The following is a 19,418-nucleotide window of genomic DNA, read 5'->3' on the forward strand; positions in this document are numbered from 1 at the left end:
AAAGATGTAACACATCCTGAACAGCTTGATTTCCTTCCCTTGATGGGCTTCTGGTGTTTCAGGAAATGGCAATGTCATTTTACTAGTTGTTCAGTCTTAGACTTTGGGGTTACCTTTGATTCCTCTCTCTCATGCCTCCAACCCTGACCCCAATAAATCCTGGAGGACCTACCTTCAAATTATATCTGGAATCTGACCATTTCTTCCTTCCTCTCTCCCTGCCTCCCTTCCTTCCTTTCTTTCTTTTTTTTTTTATGGCCACGTGGCACGTGGGATCTTAGTTCCCTGACCAGAGGTCAAACCCACGCCCCCTGCGTTGGAAGCGCGCGATCTTAACCACTGGACCACCAGGGAAGTCCCTGGAATCTGACCACTTCTTACTTACTTGACTGCCACTACCCAAGTCCGAGTCCCCATCAAGTCTTGCCCAGATCACAGCACTGGCCTCCTAACAGAATGCCCTCCTCTCCCTTTCGTCCTCTTTGTTCTCCACACATGAACCAAAGTGAGGTTCTTACTCTTTGTTTTGATTCAGGTGAAGCCACTCCTTCAATGTCTCCCTACTTCACTGAAAGCAAAAGCCAAAGTCCTTCACACTGGAGCCCCTGGACTTTCTTGACCTTTTCTCTCACTGTCGCCCTTGGGTCAGTCAGCCCGGGCACACTGGCCTCCCTGTTGATTTTACACACACCAGGGATGCTGCTGCTCTTGGGGCTTACACTGGTTTTTCTCTTTCCACCCAGATATTTAAGGGCGTGCTTGCTCTTTCACTCCTGTAAGTTTCTGCTCAAAACTCTGCTTATTTTTCTTCACAGCACTTACTGCCAACTGACACATATTTTCTAAATGGATTTATTCTCTGCTTCCTTCTCTCCCCGCTTTTATTCTCATTGCATAGAATATAAATTCAGTGAGAGCAGGACCTTTGTTTGGTTTATTTAGAGAGGTGCCTGGTACATAGTAGGTGCTCAATAAAATAAAGTGACTGAATGAAAGGATATGTGATTTATTTTCCTGAGAATCTCTAAGACATTTTATAAACATCTTATGAATCACAAGAGGTAATAATTGATTGGGACAGCAAATAATCATAAGACTCTTGAAGAAAGAAAGTTCTTATTTTTAAAACTTACAATTATCCATCCAGAATATTATAGGTGGTGGTAACCCAACTGGGGGTCTGCAGGGAAGTACCAAAGACTGGCCATTTCTAAGTGTTATTCGTTCAAGTTTTTCTTTGGTCCACAATGGTGACCCTAATGAAATAAAACAATAACTTCTAAGTTATTTCTGCACTGGAAAATAAAAAGAACACTAGAAAGAAATATAAACCAAACTTTTGGAGAAATAGTAACTCGAAATTTATATACATTAAGGTAACGACAAAGAAAATTTTAAATACAGTATTAAAAAATGAAATTAGTAGTATAAATTCTGAGTCAGCAATTCCATGTCTAAGAATTTATATTAAATAAATCCTTAAGAAGATACAAACTAATTTTGCTACAAGCATGCCTTTCATGAAAGAATGAAAAACATTTCTATGTCAAAAGATTTGTTAAACAAATAATTGTACATGTACACCTTTGAATATCATACAGTGTTAGACATTGTATAAGTATAGTTATTTATAAGATTAATATAAAATATACATGATATCTAGATAAGGCAGAAAGGGTTATAAAATAGTACTTCAGAATGAGCTTGTTTTCGACATGTACATACATATCTGCCTAGGTAAAAATAGAAAGAACAGTAATTTTCCTGAATGAAAGGATTTGTGAGTAATTTTTAACTTTCTTTTTGTTCATTTGTAATTGATTTATTCTATAATGCACACATATTATACACATAATAAACATTTTAAAAAATGACAAGAGCTTCAAATGGTTGCTGTTCTTTAAATATATGCTCTTGGGTTGTTGAGAGCATGTGGGTACTGACTATTGCAAAAAGAGCCACAATAATATCAAGATAGTGAGGTCACCCTATTTCCAGTGAAATTTTGAAATAAAAATGTTTAAAGAGATACATGCATCCCAATGTTCATAGCAGCATTATTTACAATAGCCAAGACACAGAAGCAACAACCTAAGTGTCCATCGGGCAGATGTATGGATAAAGAAGATGTGGTACATATATACAATGGAATATATTACTCAGCCATAAAAAAGAATGAAATTTTGCCATTTGCAGCAACATGGATGGACTTGGAGGGCATATGATAAGTGAAATAAGTCTCTTTGTACAGAGAAAGACAAATACTGTATGATATCACTTATATGTGGAATCTAAAAAATACAACAAACTAGTGAATATAACAAAAAAGAAGCAGACTCACAGATACTAGTAGTTACCAGTGGGGAGAGGGATAGGGGAGGGGCATATAGGGGTAGGGAGTTAAGAACTACAAACTCTTATGTATAAAATAAGCTACAAGGATAGGCCCCAGTGTGGCTTCCGTGCCACCCATCCCGCGGTTGCTGCTGTAGGAGACCTTGGCAGTGGCCCAGGCCACACATGCCCGCAGGTCACCATGGGTCTCCTGTGGCAACCTCCGTGCGGTCACCCAGGCCCAGCCAGCCGCTGGGGCTCTCAGTCTGCCCGTTCTCTAGTCGCCGCTTACTTCGGGGTCCAGCAGATGCTGGAGACCAGGGAGCCCTCGTGGAGGACCTCGCAGGGGCCTCTAGCTGCCTCCTGAGCCCACCAGGTCTTCAGAGACTCTCCAGAGAAGCTGTGTGGCTGACAGGATCTTGGTGCTCCGGCGGGGTGTCAGGCCTGAGCCTCTGAGGTGGGAGAGCTGAGTTCAGGACATTGGTCCACCAGAGACTTCTCGGCTCCACATGATATCAAATGGCGAAAGCTCTCCCAGAGATCTCCATCTCAATGCTAAGACCCAACTCCATTCAACAACCAGCAAGCTACAGTGCTGGACACCCTATGCCAAGCAACTAGCAAGAAAGGAACACAACCCCACCCATTAGGAGAGAGGCTGCCTAAAATCATAATAAGGTCACAGACACCCCAAAACACACCACCGGATGCAGTTGTGCCCACCAGAAAGACAAGATCCAGCCTCCTCCACCAAAACACCGGCACTAGTTCCCTCCACCAGGAAACCTACACAACCCACTGAACAAACCTTAGCCACTGGGGGCAGACAACAAAAACAACAGGAACTACGAACCTGCAGCCGGCGAAAAGGAGACCCCAAAAACACCAAGTTAAGCAAAATGAGAAGACAGAAACACACAGCAGATGAAGAAGCAAGGTAGAAACCCACCAGACCAAACAAATGAAGAGGAAATAGGCAGTCGACCCAAAAAAGAATTCAGAGTAATGATAGTAAAGATGATCCAAAATCTTGGAAATAGAATGGAGAAAATACAAGAAATGATTAACAAGGACCTAGAAGAACTAAAGAGCAAACAAACAATGATGAACAACACAATAAATGAAATTAAAAATTCCCTAGAATGAATCAATAGCAGAAGAACTGACGCAGGAGAATGGATAAGTGACCTGGAAGAAAAAATAGTGGAAATAACTACTGCAGAGCAGAATAAAGGAAAAAGAATGAAAAGAATTGAGGACAGTTTTAGAGACCTCTGGGACAACATTAAACCCACCAACATTCGAATTATAGGGGTCCCAGAAGAAGAAGAGAAAAAGAAAGGGACTGAGAAAATATTTGAAGAGATTAAAGTTGAAAACTTCCCTAATATGGGAAAGGAAATAGTCATTCAAGTCTAGGAAGTGCAGAGTGCCATACAGAATAAATCCAAGAAGAAACACACCAAGGCACATATTAATCAAACTCTCAAAAATTAAATACAAAGAAAAAATATTAAAAGCAGCAAGGGAAAAACAACTAATAACATACAAGGGAAGCCCGATAAGGTAAACAGCTGATCTTTCAGCAGAAACTCTTTAAGCCAGAAGGGAGTGGCAAGACATATTTAAAGTGATGGAAGGGAAAAAACTACAACCAAGATTACTCTACCCAGCAAGGATCTCATTCAGATTAGACAGAGAAATTAATACCTTTAGAGACAAGCAAAAGCTAAGAGAATTCAGCACCACCAAACCAGCTTTACAACAAATGCTAAAGGAACTTCTCTAGGCAGGAAACACAAGAAAAGGAAGAGACCTACAATAACAAATCCAAAACAATTAACAAAATGGTAATAGGAACATACATATCGATGATTACCTTAAATGTAAATGGATTAAATGCTCCAACCAAAAGACATAGGCTAGCTGAATGGATACAAAAACAAGACCCGTATATATGCTGTCTACAAGAGACCCATTTCAGACCTACGGACACATACAAACTGAAAGTGAGGGGTTGGAAAAAGATATTCGATGCAAATGGAAATCAAAAGAAAGCTGGAGCAGCAATTCTCATATCAGACAAAATAGACTTTAAAGTAAAGACTATTACAAGAGACAAAGAAGGACACTACATAATGATCATAGGATTAATCCAAGAAGAAGATGTAACAATTGTAAATATTTATGTACCCAACATAGGAGCACCTCAATACATAAGGCAAATGCTAACAGCCATAAAAGGGGAAATCGACAGTAACACAATCATAGTAGGGGACTTTAACAACCCACTTTCACCTTGGACAGATCATCCAAAATGAAAATAAATAAGGAAACACAAGGTTTAAATGATACATTAAATAAGATGGACTTAATTGATATTTATAGGACATTCCATCCAAAAACAACAGAATACACTTTGTTCTCAAGTGGTCATGGAACATTCTCCAGGATCAATCATATCTTAGGTCACAAATCAAGTCTTGGTAAATTTAAGAAAATTGAAATCGTATCAAGTATCTTTTCTGACCACAATGCTATGAGACTAGATACCAACTACAGGAAAAAAAATCTGTAAAAAATACAAACACATGGAGGCTAAACAATACACTACTTAATAACCAAGAGATCACTGAAGAAATCAAAGAGGAAATCAAAAAATACCTAGAAACACATGACAATGAAAACATGATGAACCAAAATCTATGGGATGCAGCAAAAGCAATTCTAAGAGGGAAGTTTATAGCAATACAATCCTACCTCAAGAAACAAGAAGCATCTCAAATAAACAACGTAACCTTACACCTAAAGCAATTAGAGAAAGAAGAAGAAAAATACCCCAAAGTTAGCAGAAGGAAAGAAATCATAAATGTCAGATCAGAAATCAATGAAAAGGAAATGAAGGAAATGATAGCAAAGATCAATAAAACTAAAAATTGGTTCTTTGAGAAGATAAACAAAATTGATAAACCATTAGCCAGACACATCAAGAAAAAAAGGGAGGAGACTCAAATCAATAGAATTAGAAATGAAAAAGGAGAAGTAACAACTGACACTGTAGAAATACAAAGGATCATGAGAGATTACTATAAACAACTCTATGCCAATAAAATGGACAACTTGGAAGAAATGGACAAATTCTTAGAAAAGCACAACCTTCCAAGCCTGAACCAGGAAGAAACAGAAATATAAACAGATGAATCACATGCACTGAAATAGACACTGTGATTAAAAATCTTCTAACAAACAAAAGCCCAGGACCAGATGGCTTCACAGGTGAATACTATCAAACATTTATCTATCCTTCTCAAACTCCTCCAAAATATAGCAGAGGGAGGAACACTCCCAAACTCATTCTAAGAGGCCACCATCACTCTGATACCAAAACTAGACAAAGATACTACAAAAAAAGAATACTAAAGGCCAATATCACTGAGGAACATAGATGCAAAACTCCTCAACAAAATACTAGCAAACAGAATCCAACAGCACATTAAAAGGATCATACACCATGATCAAGTGGGGTTTATCCCAGGAATGCAAGGATTCTTCAATATATGCAAATCAATCAATGTTTTAACCATATTAACAAATTGAAGGAGAAAACCCATATGATCATCTCAATAGATGCAGAAAAAGCTTTTGACAAAATTCAACACCCATTTATGATAAAAACCTTCCAGTAAGTAGGCAGAGAGGGAACTTACCTCAACATTATAAAGGCCATATATGACAAACCCACAGCCAGCATCATTCTCAATGGTGAAAAACTGAAACCATTTCCTCTAAGATCAGGAACAAGACAATTTTGTCCGCTCTCACCACTATTATTCAACGTTTTGGAACTTTTAGCCACAACAATCAGAGAAGAAAAAGAAATAAAAGGAATCCAAATTGGAAAAGAAGAAGTAAAGCTGTCACCGTTTGTAGATGACATGTACTATACACAGAGAATCCTAAAGAGGCTACCAGAAAACTACTAGAGCTAGAGCTAATCAATGAATTTGGTAAAGTAGCAGGATACAAAATTAATGCACAGAAATCTCTGGCATTCCTATACTCTAATGATGAAAAATCTGAAAGAGAAATTAAGGAAACACTCTCATTTACCACTGCAACAAAAAGAATAAAATACCTAGGCATAAACCTACTTAAGGAGGTAAAAGACCTATACTCAGAAAACTATAAGACACTGATGAAAGAAATCAAAGATGACACAAACAGATGGAGAGATATAACATGTTCTTGGATTGGAAGAATCAATATTGTGAAAATGACTCTACTACCCAAAGCAATCTACAGATTCAATGCAATCCCTGTCAAACTACCAATGGCATTTTCCTTAGAACTAAATAAAAAAATCTCACAATTTGTATGGAAACACAAAAGACCCCGAATAGCCAAAGCAATTTGAGAAAGAAAAATGGAGCTGGAGGAATCAGGCTCCCTGACTTCAGACTATACTACAAAGCTACAGTAATCAAACAGTATGGTACTGGCACAAAAACAGAAATATAGATCAATGGAACAGGATAGAAAGCCCAGAGATAAAGCCACGCACATATGGTCACCTCATTTTTGATAAAGGAGGCAAGAATATACAATGGAGAAAAGACAGCCTCTTTAATAAGTGGTCTGGGAAAACTGAACAGGTACATGTAAAAGAATGAAATTAGAACACTCCCTAACACCATACATAAAAATAAACTCAAAATGGATTACAGACCTAAATGTAAGGCCAGACACTATCAAACTCTTAGAGGAAAACATAGGCAGAACACTCCATGACATAAATCACGGCAAGATCCTTTTTGACCCACCTCCTAGAGAAATGGAAATAAAAACAAAAATAAACAAATGGGACCTAATGAAACTTCAAAACTTTTGCACAGCAAAGGAAACCATAAACAAGACAAAAAGACAACCCTCAGAATGGGAGAAAATATTTCCAAATGAAGCAACTGACAAAGGATTAATCTCCAAAATTTATTCATCTCCATATCATAAAAACAAACAACCCAATCAAAAAAATGGCCAGAAGACCTAAATAGACATTTCTCCAAAGAAGATAAACAGATTGCCAACAAACATATGAAAGGATGCTCAACATCACTAATCATTAGAGAAATGTAAATCAAAACTATAATGAGGTATCACCTTATACCAGTCAGAATGGGCATCATCAAAATATCTACAAACAATAAATGCTGGAAAGGGTGTGGAGAAAAGGGAACCCTCTTGCACTGTTGGTGGGAATGTAAATTGATACAGCCACTATGGAGAACGGTATTGAGGTTCCTTAAAAAACTAAAAATAGAACTACTGTACGACCCAGCAATCCCACTGGGCATATACCCTGAGAAAACCATAATTCAAAAAGAGTCATGTACCACAACATTCATTGCAGCTCTATTTACAATAGCCAGGACATGGAAGCAACCTAAGTGTCCATAGACAGATGAATGGGTAAAGAAGATGTGGCACATATATCCAATGGAATATTACTCAGTCATAAAAGGAAATGAAATTGAGTTATTTGTAGTGAGGTGGATGGACCTAGAGTCTGTCCTAGAGAGTGAAGTAAGTCCGAAAGAGAAAAACAAATACCGTACGCTGACACATATATATGGAATCTAAAAAAAAAAAAAAAAAAAAAAGGTCATGAAGAACCTAGGGGCAAGACAGGAATAAAGATGCAGACCTACTAGAGAATGGACTTGAGGACACGGGGAGGGGGAAGGGTAAGCTGGGACAAAGCGAGAGAGTGGTAGTGTATACATGGACATATATACACTACCAAATGTAAAATAGATAGCTAGTGGGAAGCAGTCGCATAGCACAGGGAGATCAGCTCGGTGCTTTGTGACCACCTAGAGGGGTGGGATAAGGAGAGTGGGATGGACATGCAAGAAGGAGGAGATATGGGGATATATGTATATGTATAGCTGATTCCGTTTGTTATAAAGTAGAAACTAACACACCATTGTAAAGCAATTATACTCCAATAAAGATGTTAAAAAAAAAAACAAGCTACAAGGATATATTGTACCACATGGGGGATATAGCCAATATTTTATAATATCTATGAATGGAGTATAATATTTAAAAATTGTACACCTGTAACTTTTATAATATTGTACATCAACCATACTTCAATTAAAAAAACATTTAAAGAAATAACACTTAGACCTCAATTACCCATTTCATACCTAATTTATTTCCATCTGGCTGTTTGGAGTATGCTTATATATAAGATTCATGAGAAATTAATGATTAGATCACTTTGAGGAAAAATACGCTTTTCTTACCCCTGGTGTTTTATTCTGGACTTGTACAAAAGACATATTGGATTGGCAAAGCATTACGCTGAGGAATTGAGGTCAAGTGGAAAGGGGTGATGATTTTCAGAGTATTGGAATCAACGCCATTGCTTTCTTGTAATGGTATTTAGATGCTAGGGTTGGAGCTATACTTTAAAAAGGGTCCTGTTTGGTGAACAGGTCCGACTTACTGGATGGACGGATGACAATGTTATTAGAAATTGCAGCCCCACGCTCGTTCCTGGCTGTACACTGATAAACTCCTTCATAGGTCTCTGCTTTCCCCTCGCTCATGATGTTGACTGTGAGGGTTCCCGAGCCAGACTTCATGGTGACAAGAGGGTCTTTATCTATGTCGAAATGAGTCCCATTTCGGGTCCAGGAGAAACTGCCCAACGCATAAAGGATTAAGCTTGTTTACAGCCCAGAAAAACAGGATTATTTCCTCTCTAGCAAATTCCTAGCAGTTTTATGGATTTCTAAATAATGATTAGATTTTAGTATTCAGTAAAAGAGCAATAGGCTCCACACCTAAAATGCTGCATTGAATTATGACTTAGAAAAAAGTGCTGGCCATACATACTAAGGTACATGTCTTCATTAGAACTAACCAAAATCTGACTCAATAAAGAAATGATGCATACAAATTGCCTGTCATTTTTCAAAGAAAATATAGGAAGTAGGTCTCCGAGGCACACTCTCTTAGAGCTTTATTGGCATTTTTATTGTAAACTCCATTGTTCATAGAATTGATAACCTGCCTATAAAGATTTGCTCTGGGGTGAAGTGTAAGAAGAAAGGCCTTCACAAGTACTAATATATGTGTGTGTTTAAAAGTGATCAGACCAGTGTCAAGTTACCAAAATGCAAAGTATGAGTTGGGAGGAGAGGAAACATGAGTTCAATGGTGTTTTAAGGGTCGGTTATTAAAAGTGATCATTGTATATCAAATATATTTTGAGAATTTTTAATTCTAGAGATGATTTTTATAAATTTCTTGGGAAGTATTTCAAATTGTCAACTGAAAGTCTTCTTTTTCAGTTTTATTTATGTAAAAGACTGCCTTATATAAAAGTCCCAGTGCCCAAGTAATCAAATACTTGATAATTGGTCACAAATCAACAATGGCCATGCTCTTAACAAAAGCATGAATCTCTAAACTTTCCCATGATTTCCAAGCCCTCCTGGATTTCCCTTCCCACTGCTTATCCTTATAGCAGGAGTTGTCACAACTCCTAGGGTAAGGGACAGCGGTGTTGGCTGCTGCTGGCTTATTGTAGGTAGAGGCCAAGGATGCTGCAAAGTATCCCACAATGCACAGGAAAGCTCTTGTCTCCACAGCAAAAAAATTGCCCAGCCCAAAATATCAATAGAGCTGAGGTGGAGAAATCCTGCCTAACAGAGAGTTACAGGAGGTATTAATTAAATGTTAAACTAAAAGGGGTGTCATCAAAGGACATCACATTAGGGCCTGAGTGCTCGAGGGTTTCTAATAATATGACAGAAGAGATTGTTTTGAAGCCAACCTTTGATGGAAGTTTTTGATATACTTTGGTAATTTTTTTCTCCCGGTGCCAGTCTGTGATAGATTAATAAGGCTAATCATAGACAAACTTGGAAATAAAATATTGAGAAAATTTCCCTTCTTTATAACTTAGAAAAATACACATTATCTCTCAAAAATAATAATCCGAAAATTTCCCTTCTTTATAACTTAAAAAAATACACATTATCTCTCAAAAATAATAATCCAACTCTCCAAAATTCTCATATATTACTGGACAAGTTACGGATCATCCACTAAGGAGCTGTGGGACCCTGGATAGGTTAACCTAGCATTAATGGGCATCAGTTCCCCATCTATAAGATATACTGGTTGGACAAGATAATGTCTAATATCTCTCCCAACTCTAAAAGGCTGTACAGTGCTCATGCCAAGGTGCCTATGGAGAATCCTGAGTGCTAAACACTGCCATGTTTGGAAAACCACTTGGGGCTATTTTATAGACTTGTAGAGAGCTAGGAGAGATCTTAGAAGTTGTCAAGTTCAACTTCTTTATTTTACATTTATCTGTAAACTGAGGCCCATAGAGAAGGAATTTGCCCATGTCATAAAGCCATCAGAAGGCTCTTTCCACATCTTCCCACAATTTTTTAGCATATCACAGAAAAGTATCAGTATGGAAATGCAACCATCTGGGTTTTTAAGAAGAACCAACTGAATTTAATTAATCAGAGAGACAAAACAATGAACCTACAAATGATACTTTAATAATATGCAGGACCTGAAACTAACTTCAACATGAATATCAATGCTTATTATCAGTATTGTAAGAGCAGAAAGCACACCCACCTTGGAGGAGGTTTCCCTTTGGCCTCACACTGGATTACAATATTCTCCCGTGGGTCAATAATGTAATCTTTTGGAGACTGTTGAGTAATGGTTGGAGGTTGTACCACTTAATGGTAGAAAGAAGAACAATGTAAAGAAATAAATCATTTAATATCATAATAGCAATCACTTTTTTCTATATCAAAATCACTTACCCTACACTAAATATGCTCCAAATGTTTTTGGTAATTTCCACTGTGGTAACACACCCCCTCAGCAGATTTTTAGCTAAAAGACTCCTAAAATTTTGGAGTCAAGGCATAACTCCCTTTTGGTAGCTTTATATGTGCTCATAAAGCCCATTTTCCCACACTGAAAGTTTGGGAAAATAATTACCAATATAAGCTTAATATTAAGATAGTTTCATTTCTGATGTAACAATGAGAAATTTCTCTGATAGCTTTGATTCAAATGATGCCTTTCAATGAAATTTAAGTTATGAGGTAAATTTGCATCTTTCTTGGGAAAGAGTTACTGACTTGTAGTTCATTACTGGGCTCATGTAAATTAATACATTGGTAACAAATATATTTGAGAAGCTAACGTGAAAAAGATGGTTAAAATTGGAGACTTGACATGTCTTATTAGAGCCAGGAGGTAGGTGGCTACTAGGAACAAAGATAAAACAAACTTCTTTAGAAGAGAAATTGAATTGGGAACTCTCTGTTTTAGGAAACAATATTCTCATTTCACTCTTCAAAGTGTTATCTGATCAGTTATTATTAAATTGTAGGGAGAAACTGTTCTTATCTGGAGCAACTGAATCTGAAAAAAGCTGGTACGTGGACATTTGATGTTCAGGTCACTCTAAGATTACCACGTCTTCCTTCTTGTGAAATCAGAATCACAGAGTGTAGAACAGGAAGGGACTGGAGAAATAATCCATTTCAACTTCTTTTTTTGCTCAGAGCAGCAAAATAGCTTGACTAGGAAGGCACAAAGCAGAGAAGCGAAGTGAACTCTCCTGGTGGAAGCCGCTGCCTTGCACAACTCGAAGGAGAGCTGTTTACACAGACCAGTGGTTCTCAACCAGGGGCCATTTGCCCCCAGTCCTTGGGGGACATCTGGCCACATCCAGAGTCCATTTTGGTTGTCACCACTGGGATGGGGGTGGTCCTGGCACCTGGTGGGTAGAGGCCAGGGATGCTGCTAAACATCTTACAATGTACAGGACATCTTTACCATGTAAAGACTTATCTGGATCATTTTTCATATTCTGGATCATCCCTTTCCTCTCCACCTATGCTCTGTGCTTCCTTTGTGAAACTTCTTCCACCTGTCAATCAAGTATTTCCCAAAGCTTAATAATCATCCTCAGCTTTTGTCTTTCTTTCCTGTGGTGAATTGTTGCCAGGGCTAAATTGATCATTTCCATGTTCAATGCCTTATAAATCTGTAAACATGGATCTCTTCTCTTGCTTTGTCTGCAGTCTCGGGGCTGTTCACCAGACGTCTCTTACTAAACATCCAAATAACACCTAAAATATAGATAAAAAATGAAACTCATAATTGCCATCATTTATTGTGCACCTATTAACTGTGGGATACTGCACAGCGTCAATGTCAACTCCTTTAGCAAGATCCATCCCTTCCTCGTCCTCCTTAGCCAGCTGCTCTTCCCAGCCTCTAGCACTGTTCACAGGACACTCATTCTTCTAGCTGGCAGTTACCAAAGCTGGTTAACAGTTTGGGCTAGTGGTTAAGAACTAGTCTATTTCTTACCAGCCGTGAGACTTCAAGCAAGTTTCTTAACTTCTGTTAAGTCCTCGTTTCCATAGAGGAAAAACAGGGTTTAAAAGTAGTATCTACCTCCTAGGGTTGCTGGGAAAATTAAATAAAATAATTTGTGTAAAATTCTTAGTACATTCCAGTCCTATAATGGTTCAGTGATGTTAGCTGTATTTAAATGACTATCATAAACATTTTTAATTAGACCAGCTTCACTTTGGAGTGATCCTTCAGGCTTTGGGAGTACAGAGTTTGGGATGATGGGAAGAAGCCTAGAATTTCCCACTCAGGGACTGGTGGGCATAGGTGGTGGGTAGGGGGATTTTTAGGAGTGACTCAGTCTGATTCTTTGTGCTTTCTGTAAGTGACACAGGTGCAAGGGTGATGGCTGCAGACCCAGAACTTCTATTCATGTGTCTGTAACAGAGCTGGCTTAGCTGCCACGCATAACTGCTAGGAGTTTACCACCTAGATGTACCTCTTTGAACCGTGCTTAGGTCGTCTGGCAACTAACAAGGGCTTTGAAGTAATAAGGGGAAAAGGTGATTTTATATAATTTTCCTGGCTAATCTAATATCAAAGAATTTTTCAAATGCCTGAAAACTACTTTTTTAGGTAGAGGACAGATGTTGCCCTACTGTCAGAGGCAGCAGTTTTTGATTAGAGCACGCCACTTGGAGACGATGTGAATGGGGGTGCCTGTCTTTCACACACATCAAAACAATACTCAAATTCTCCGGGCCATTATACTGATGACACTTAGAAACACTAGTCTACCCAGTCCTACAGGCTGAAGAAGTGTGAGAGCGAACTCGGGTGAAGCATTTTCATGCACCCACCTCCTATATATACCCAAAGACATGTTTTTATTCCAGCAAGCCTTTAATAGCATTTAGAACCAGACATTCTCTTCAAATTTTGTGAATTTTCTCACTGAGTTACATCAGATGTGAACAAAGCTCAGAAGTTAGTAGCCCAGAATATTGGTAAAAGAAAGACAGTAATACCTGAGTCTTCAGAATTCATGCAAGGAATAGATTAAACCTGCTTCTTGGAATTTAAATGCAATGATTAGCCACAGTAAACACACACACTTAAAAAGACGTTAGTCACGAAAACAAAATCGTGCGTTTTAATTCACAGCATTCATTCAAAAACAAAGACACAGTCAAATTTTCACACTGCCTGGTAATGACGGAAAGACACTTACAGTCTTCAAGAAGTTTTGCTTTTTCCCCATCAATATCAGCAGGTGAGTGGGCAAACAGGATTAAAGAAAACCAGGTGTTAGTAATAAGAACGTTAGCACCCTGAAGATAAAAGGGGCATCTTGCCTATTTTATTTGACCTAAAAAACCAGTAGAGCAGAGGCGGAGGTTGTGAAGTAAAGAGAAAGAAACTCCCATTAAAGGTTTTGTTTATTCCTGAAGCAGACCTTTCTACACACACATATGGAAGAACAAAAGGGATGCTGTAGGCCAAAAAATGATTCTGCCAGGAATAGGAATGGCTAATTCCATTCCATACGTGTTGTGCTGGACAAGTAATTACATTCAATTTGAAAAACAGCTGAAATCTACAATTAATCTGAGTTGTCACATACTGTGTTGTGTCTGATCCTATTATCCCAGACATCACTACGCACATGGTGATAATACCTAACAATGGGACACTGCTACAGTGACAGTGCTCCATCCCAGCCAAATCCAACACTGATTTGAGGTTTTTATATTTCTACGGTTAATCGCCAAGTCGGTAATTGCACTTTTCAGACTGTTAGCATGTTTCTGCTTCAGAATTCCTCAGTCACCCAGGGTTTGCTAGTACCCACCCCAAGGAGCAGCTCATGGAAAGGGGGGGATAAGGAAGAGGGGCAGGGAAGAAATTACATTAGCATGCAGTTCACATGATTCCGCTGTGCTGCCTGTCATTACTACTTGCAGAGGTTAACGCAGGAGCGCCCGGGTTGCCTGTGACTTTCTTTTCATCACGGTTCTGCTTTTCTCCATTAGCAGCGATAATTGAGTTAGCCTTAGGTGACTGTTTCCCTCTGATTGTAAGACTGAGCAGTCAGATTAAAGGGGAATATATTTAACAGAAGAGAGAACAAAAGCATTTCTCTCAAATGCTCTTTCTTCTACACATCCATTAGGGCAAATGCTTACTTAGACATTCCAACTCCAATGCGCTTAACCAATCATCTCTCTTTTTTTTTAAACTGAAATTAAGGTCACTGAATGAATATCTTTCTAAAAGAAGGAGAATGTTGCACTTTCTTACACTTTAGACTAAAGATGCACAGAAAAGGGAGTCAACAAGGTATGGGGCCAATCACATCTCTTCTTAATTGTCTTCTCACTGGCAGTTGCAACCTCTTTGGCAAAAAAAAAAAAAAAAAAAAAATTGACATCCTAACAATTGAATCGCCCCGGGAAAGTGTACCTTCCTTGTACCTTGGAAAGCTCGCCAAACAGATGTTCTATTCAAGAAGCTAATGGATTTAAAGAGGTCATGCTGATTAGGGATGAAGAATAAATCAATTCTGAAGTACAGTAATAGTCCAGATTTCAAATTCTGCTTTCTGTTGCAGGAAAAGTGACCCGCTGGCACCTAGCATTATCTTTATTTCTTACAAACAGGCCACCCGGCCCAGGGAGAGTGCAGTATATACAGTACTTTATTCAGGAAAGGGTGGGCTCCTATAGTGGCTGTTACTTGCTCCATTTTAAATAGTAATTTTGCTGAAGACTTGTTTTATTCTCAACATTGACATCTTGGTCTTTGACCACCATTTTAAAAACAAAGACCTTTCACTAGGCTTTAGGTAAGATATATTTCCTAGCTCTAAACTCATATTTAAGATCCAAAACTCAAAAGTGAATTTCGCCTTGTCTGAATCCAGAGAAACGAGCCGTGGGTAGTTTGGGGATACAGAGGGGCGTGGGGTTGGCTGAGAGATGATCTTTTCACTCTTAGCATACGAAGAAAGAAGGTGGAGATGTGGGGACAGGATAAACGGGGTGGGGGGGGGTCTCTGTGATCATTTTAAAGAGATTCCTACAGTTTTCTTGCGGGACAGCTTCTATAAAGAGTTGCCTGTTGGGAGGATCAGGGCAGTTCACAATTCACTCCTTCTCTGGTCAGCCCCCCCAAGGTACACCAAAAGCACCTGAGGGGAGGGAAAGATAATGACAGGGAAGGGACAATGTGTCTGCGATTCAATGGCCATTTCTAGGGTCTGATTCTTTATAAACACAGGGTGCTGAAGGTAAAAGCCAAATTAGTTTTGATTCACTTTTCAGGATCACACGGACATCTCCTCCATCCACACGGTTCAGAGTGATGGTAAATGCCAGGGAGGGTCTGACTCCCGGGCCTAACAGCTTTCCAACGTTAATACTTACGATCAAGAGGGACTTCCAGGGCACTAATCATCTGGCACAGGAAGAGTATCAGGGGTGCTCGGCCTGCAGATAAGTGCTTCTTTTTCGGCATCATTATTTTAAGCTGCATTAGCTGAACTCCCGCTGAGCCCCACAAGCTGAATTTCCTTTTCTTCTTTCACAAAAGATGTGTGTGCAACGTTTACATAAGTCTCATGCAGGAAACTGAAAAAGGATAGGAGAAGAATTATAGTGCACTTTTTAAAAAAAGGAGGAAATGAAGAGAGGAAGTCGGCAGCACAGAAAATCAGTTCTGTATTATACATGAACTCTAAATGGAACTCTAACTTTTAAATATTTCACTCTGAAGACTGGGAGAATCATTTATTCATAAATCAGCTAAAATTAGGTCAGAAATATTTGTAGGGATGTCAAGCAAAATCTGTCAACTTTGTCATCCTTCTGATTTTCCCATTTTAAATATCTGCTTTATATTAGAGGCTAACATGTTCCTAATAGATCAGGAAAACTTGGCTTATAAATCGGTCAGAAGGTGTGCCTTTGAAGGGGAGGCCTGATGGCTTCTCCTTTCTAGAGATTACCTCTGGGAAAGTTCAGGGCATGGCTGCCAATTTGCTTCAAACCCCAAACACTGATGTACTGGTTGAACCACCAAGAGTTCTGGCCTTCTCCATCTCCTACCTAGACCGTGGCACCATCTATGCCTGGGCTCTGAGTTCCAGGTCTTCCTCACTGCAGTCACCCTCCTAAACAGTGCTGATTAGTTTTCCTAAGGGTCTTTGGTTAAATACTGGGAGTAGCCCCATGGGACCTACCCGATTAAAGTTCAATATATCCTTAAATAAGTAATACAAAAACTTGAATGACCTGGTCTCAATTTATCCCACCAACCTCATTTCCCTCTATCGTCATGTAAGTATTCTCTTTTGTCTGATTGTCTGATTCTGCTTTTCTTTCTTGGGTCAATCCTTCAATACGCTTTGAATTTTCCTAACTTCTTGCCTTGGTTTATTCTATTCCTTTTACCTGGAATGGCCTCTCCACCATATTTCCTCAACAATGTCCAATGGATTTCTTTATAGAGCATTTATTGGGTTAGCCAAAAAGTTAGTTTGGGTTTTCTGTAACATCTTACGGAAAAACCTGAACGAACTTTTTGGCCAACCCAACATGAGCTGATCACTCAAACTAGAAGGCATTTCACTCTCTGAGAATCTCTGAAATGATGTTTTACTCATCACATATAGTATACAGGTAGATACAGGGATAGACTTTTTTTGGGGTATGCATACTCTCTCCCCGACTCCTTCAGGCAAAGACTGAGTGTCTCCCAGCTTTGTATTCCTCTCCTATCACCTAAGATAGTATGCCTTGCACATGAAAGTGCCAAGATAACATGTGCACGCAGAATACAGACCTCTGTCCTACAACAGACCTCTACCTGGAATGACGGGTTGCATCACATCTTCTCATTAATAAAGAGAAGTGTAAGTGCCCAATGGCTCTCTTGAGAAGGTAGGGATGTCATTAGTATAGACTACGATTGTTCTTACAGCTTAATTACTGGTGTAATCGTGTATTTTTAAAATGTCCATCATTCCCACGGAACTGACAGCCTCGAAGGGTAGGGACCACATCTTTCCTGTTCCCCATTGTGTCCCCAGAGCTCATCACAGTGTCTGGCACATGGTAGGGAGTAAATAAATATTGGTAGAAAATAGGTGAAGGGGGGAAAGGGGAAAGGTGAGGTTGTATTCAGAGAGGCGCTCCGACCACAGTCTGCCTGAGGCTATGTTTATATTTACACTACTTGGTTTAAAAACCACACTCTTGTCAGTATGGTCAAATTAGTTGGCATATCATGTCTGTGTATGGAAGAGAGCTTACATGTATAAAAGAAAAATGAAACAATGCTAACAACATGTGTTTTGCTAGCAGCTGAGCTCTGATTTGAACCTGATTATAATTATAGTTGGACATGTCTTGCTAAACAAATACAAAAAAGTATGCTAAACATAGACATTATACATATATAAATATTATTTTGTGAATGAAACATCCATACTGTGTGGTTTCATGTAAGATCCAGGAAATTTGTCTTTCCATATTATAACCTATAAACAATCATGACCATTAAACATCGAGAGGCCGGTAGAAAAGCTCGCCCAACCATTTCTAACCAAACTATAAACGACACTGTCTTTCTGCGCATGCAAAGCAGATCTATACCATTTAATCGAATTTCCTTAGGTCTCTCATGATTTTTTTTTTGTTGAAACGCTAATTGTGAATTTACACATAAGCTTCAAGGAAATGGCACAAATGGTACTAAATGGTACTAAAACAAGTTACTGTTACATTACTACACATACTGAGAGAAAACGACAGAACCAAGCACCAAGAAAACAAAAGGCATACCTGCCTGATTTGTGTGTCAAGCTAACTGAGTTTATTCAATTTAAGTGCCTAGCTTTCTGATGCCAGAGAACTAAAACACTTTCTAAAAGATGTACTAAGAAATTGTAATGCCCGTAAGATCTTAAGCAACTACATACAGTTTCCAAGTTCTTCATTCATTATTTATTTTGCCTGGATGCCTTAACTATTCATCCTTCAGAACAGAGAAAACAATGACACAGCGTCATGTAAAAGAAAGTATCACTCAACCTGCTTTGCCTTTTCAGAATATAGATGGAAGAAAATATTCCACATTAAATCACAGTGTTATATAAAGAAAAAAATAAAAATCTTAAGAAAAACTGAAACAACACTTACTTAAAGAGACATGAGTAAATCTTCACAGTGAGAGGAGGTCATGAACTACAGGAAGTGAAGATGTGGTCTCTCTTCAGAAGCTGTAAGTTCATTTAAACCAATAGCCACAAAATCATCTCCAGTGTAGATTCTGTTTGGGGAAGGCAAAGCAATGGCCCAGCCCACCCTCCAAATCCTGCCCATGGAAAATCACTGACATCTCCTATGAATGCCATCACAGGTGAATAACCCAACACCCAAGGACAGCATTAGGTCCCCGGCACTCAGTCACAGTGAAAATCAAATACAGCTACAGAAAACTGAGCTTTCTCTCTTGAAGAGTGATGGGCTTTGCAAGTCTCACAAAGAAAAACCACTGCTTCTGCCCTCGGAGTACTGATGTCAGCACCCTGCCCTGCCAGGAGTCCACCTGTCTTTTAGTTAACCTTGGAAAAATGATGGTCATTCTCTCTTACATGAGAATCG

General features: G+C 38.9%; 1 protein-coding gene across 20 annotated transcripts in view; it reads right to left on the reverse strand.

Annotated features, from left to right (window-relative positions):
- Positions 1-16,287, reverse strand: part of NRCAM (neuronal cell adhesion molecule) — a gene marked incomplete at both ends in the record, with an annotated part of 88,217 nt that extends 71,930 nt beyond the window's left edge. For 13 of the 20 annotated variants that reach the window (XM_079711548.1, XM_079711545.1, XM_079711557.1 and 10 more), the window contains 5 exons: positions 1,134-1,256; positions 8,846-9,042; positions 11,008-11,113; positions 13,985-14,002; positions 16,179-16,287. In XM_079711548.1, the coding sequence (XP_079567674.1) occupies positions 1,134-1,256; positions 8,846-9,042; positions 11,008-11,113; positions 13,985-14,002; positions 16,179-16,287 (553 nt within the window). The remainder of the gene's footprint in view (positions 1-1,133; positions 1,257-8,845; positions 9,043-11,007; positions 11,114-13,984; positions 14,003-16,178) is intronic. The other 7 variants (XM_079711546.1, XM_079711544.1, XM_079711551.1 and 4 more) reach the window with 1 other exon arrangement.
- Between the last annotated feature and the right edge of the window lie 3,131 nt (positions 16,288-19,418).

This window comes from Hyperoodon ampullatus, assembly GCF_949752795.1.
Source record: "Hyperoodon ampullatus genome assembly, chromosome: 9".
Taxonomy (NCBI): Eukaryota; Metazoa; Chordata; class Mammalia; order Artiodactyla; family Ziphiidae; genus Hyperoodon; species Hyperoodon ampullatus.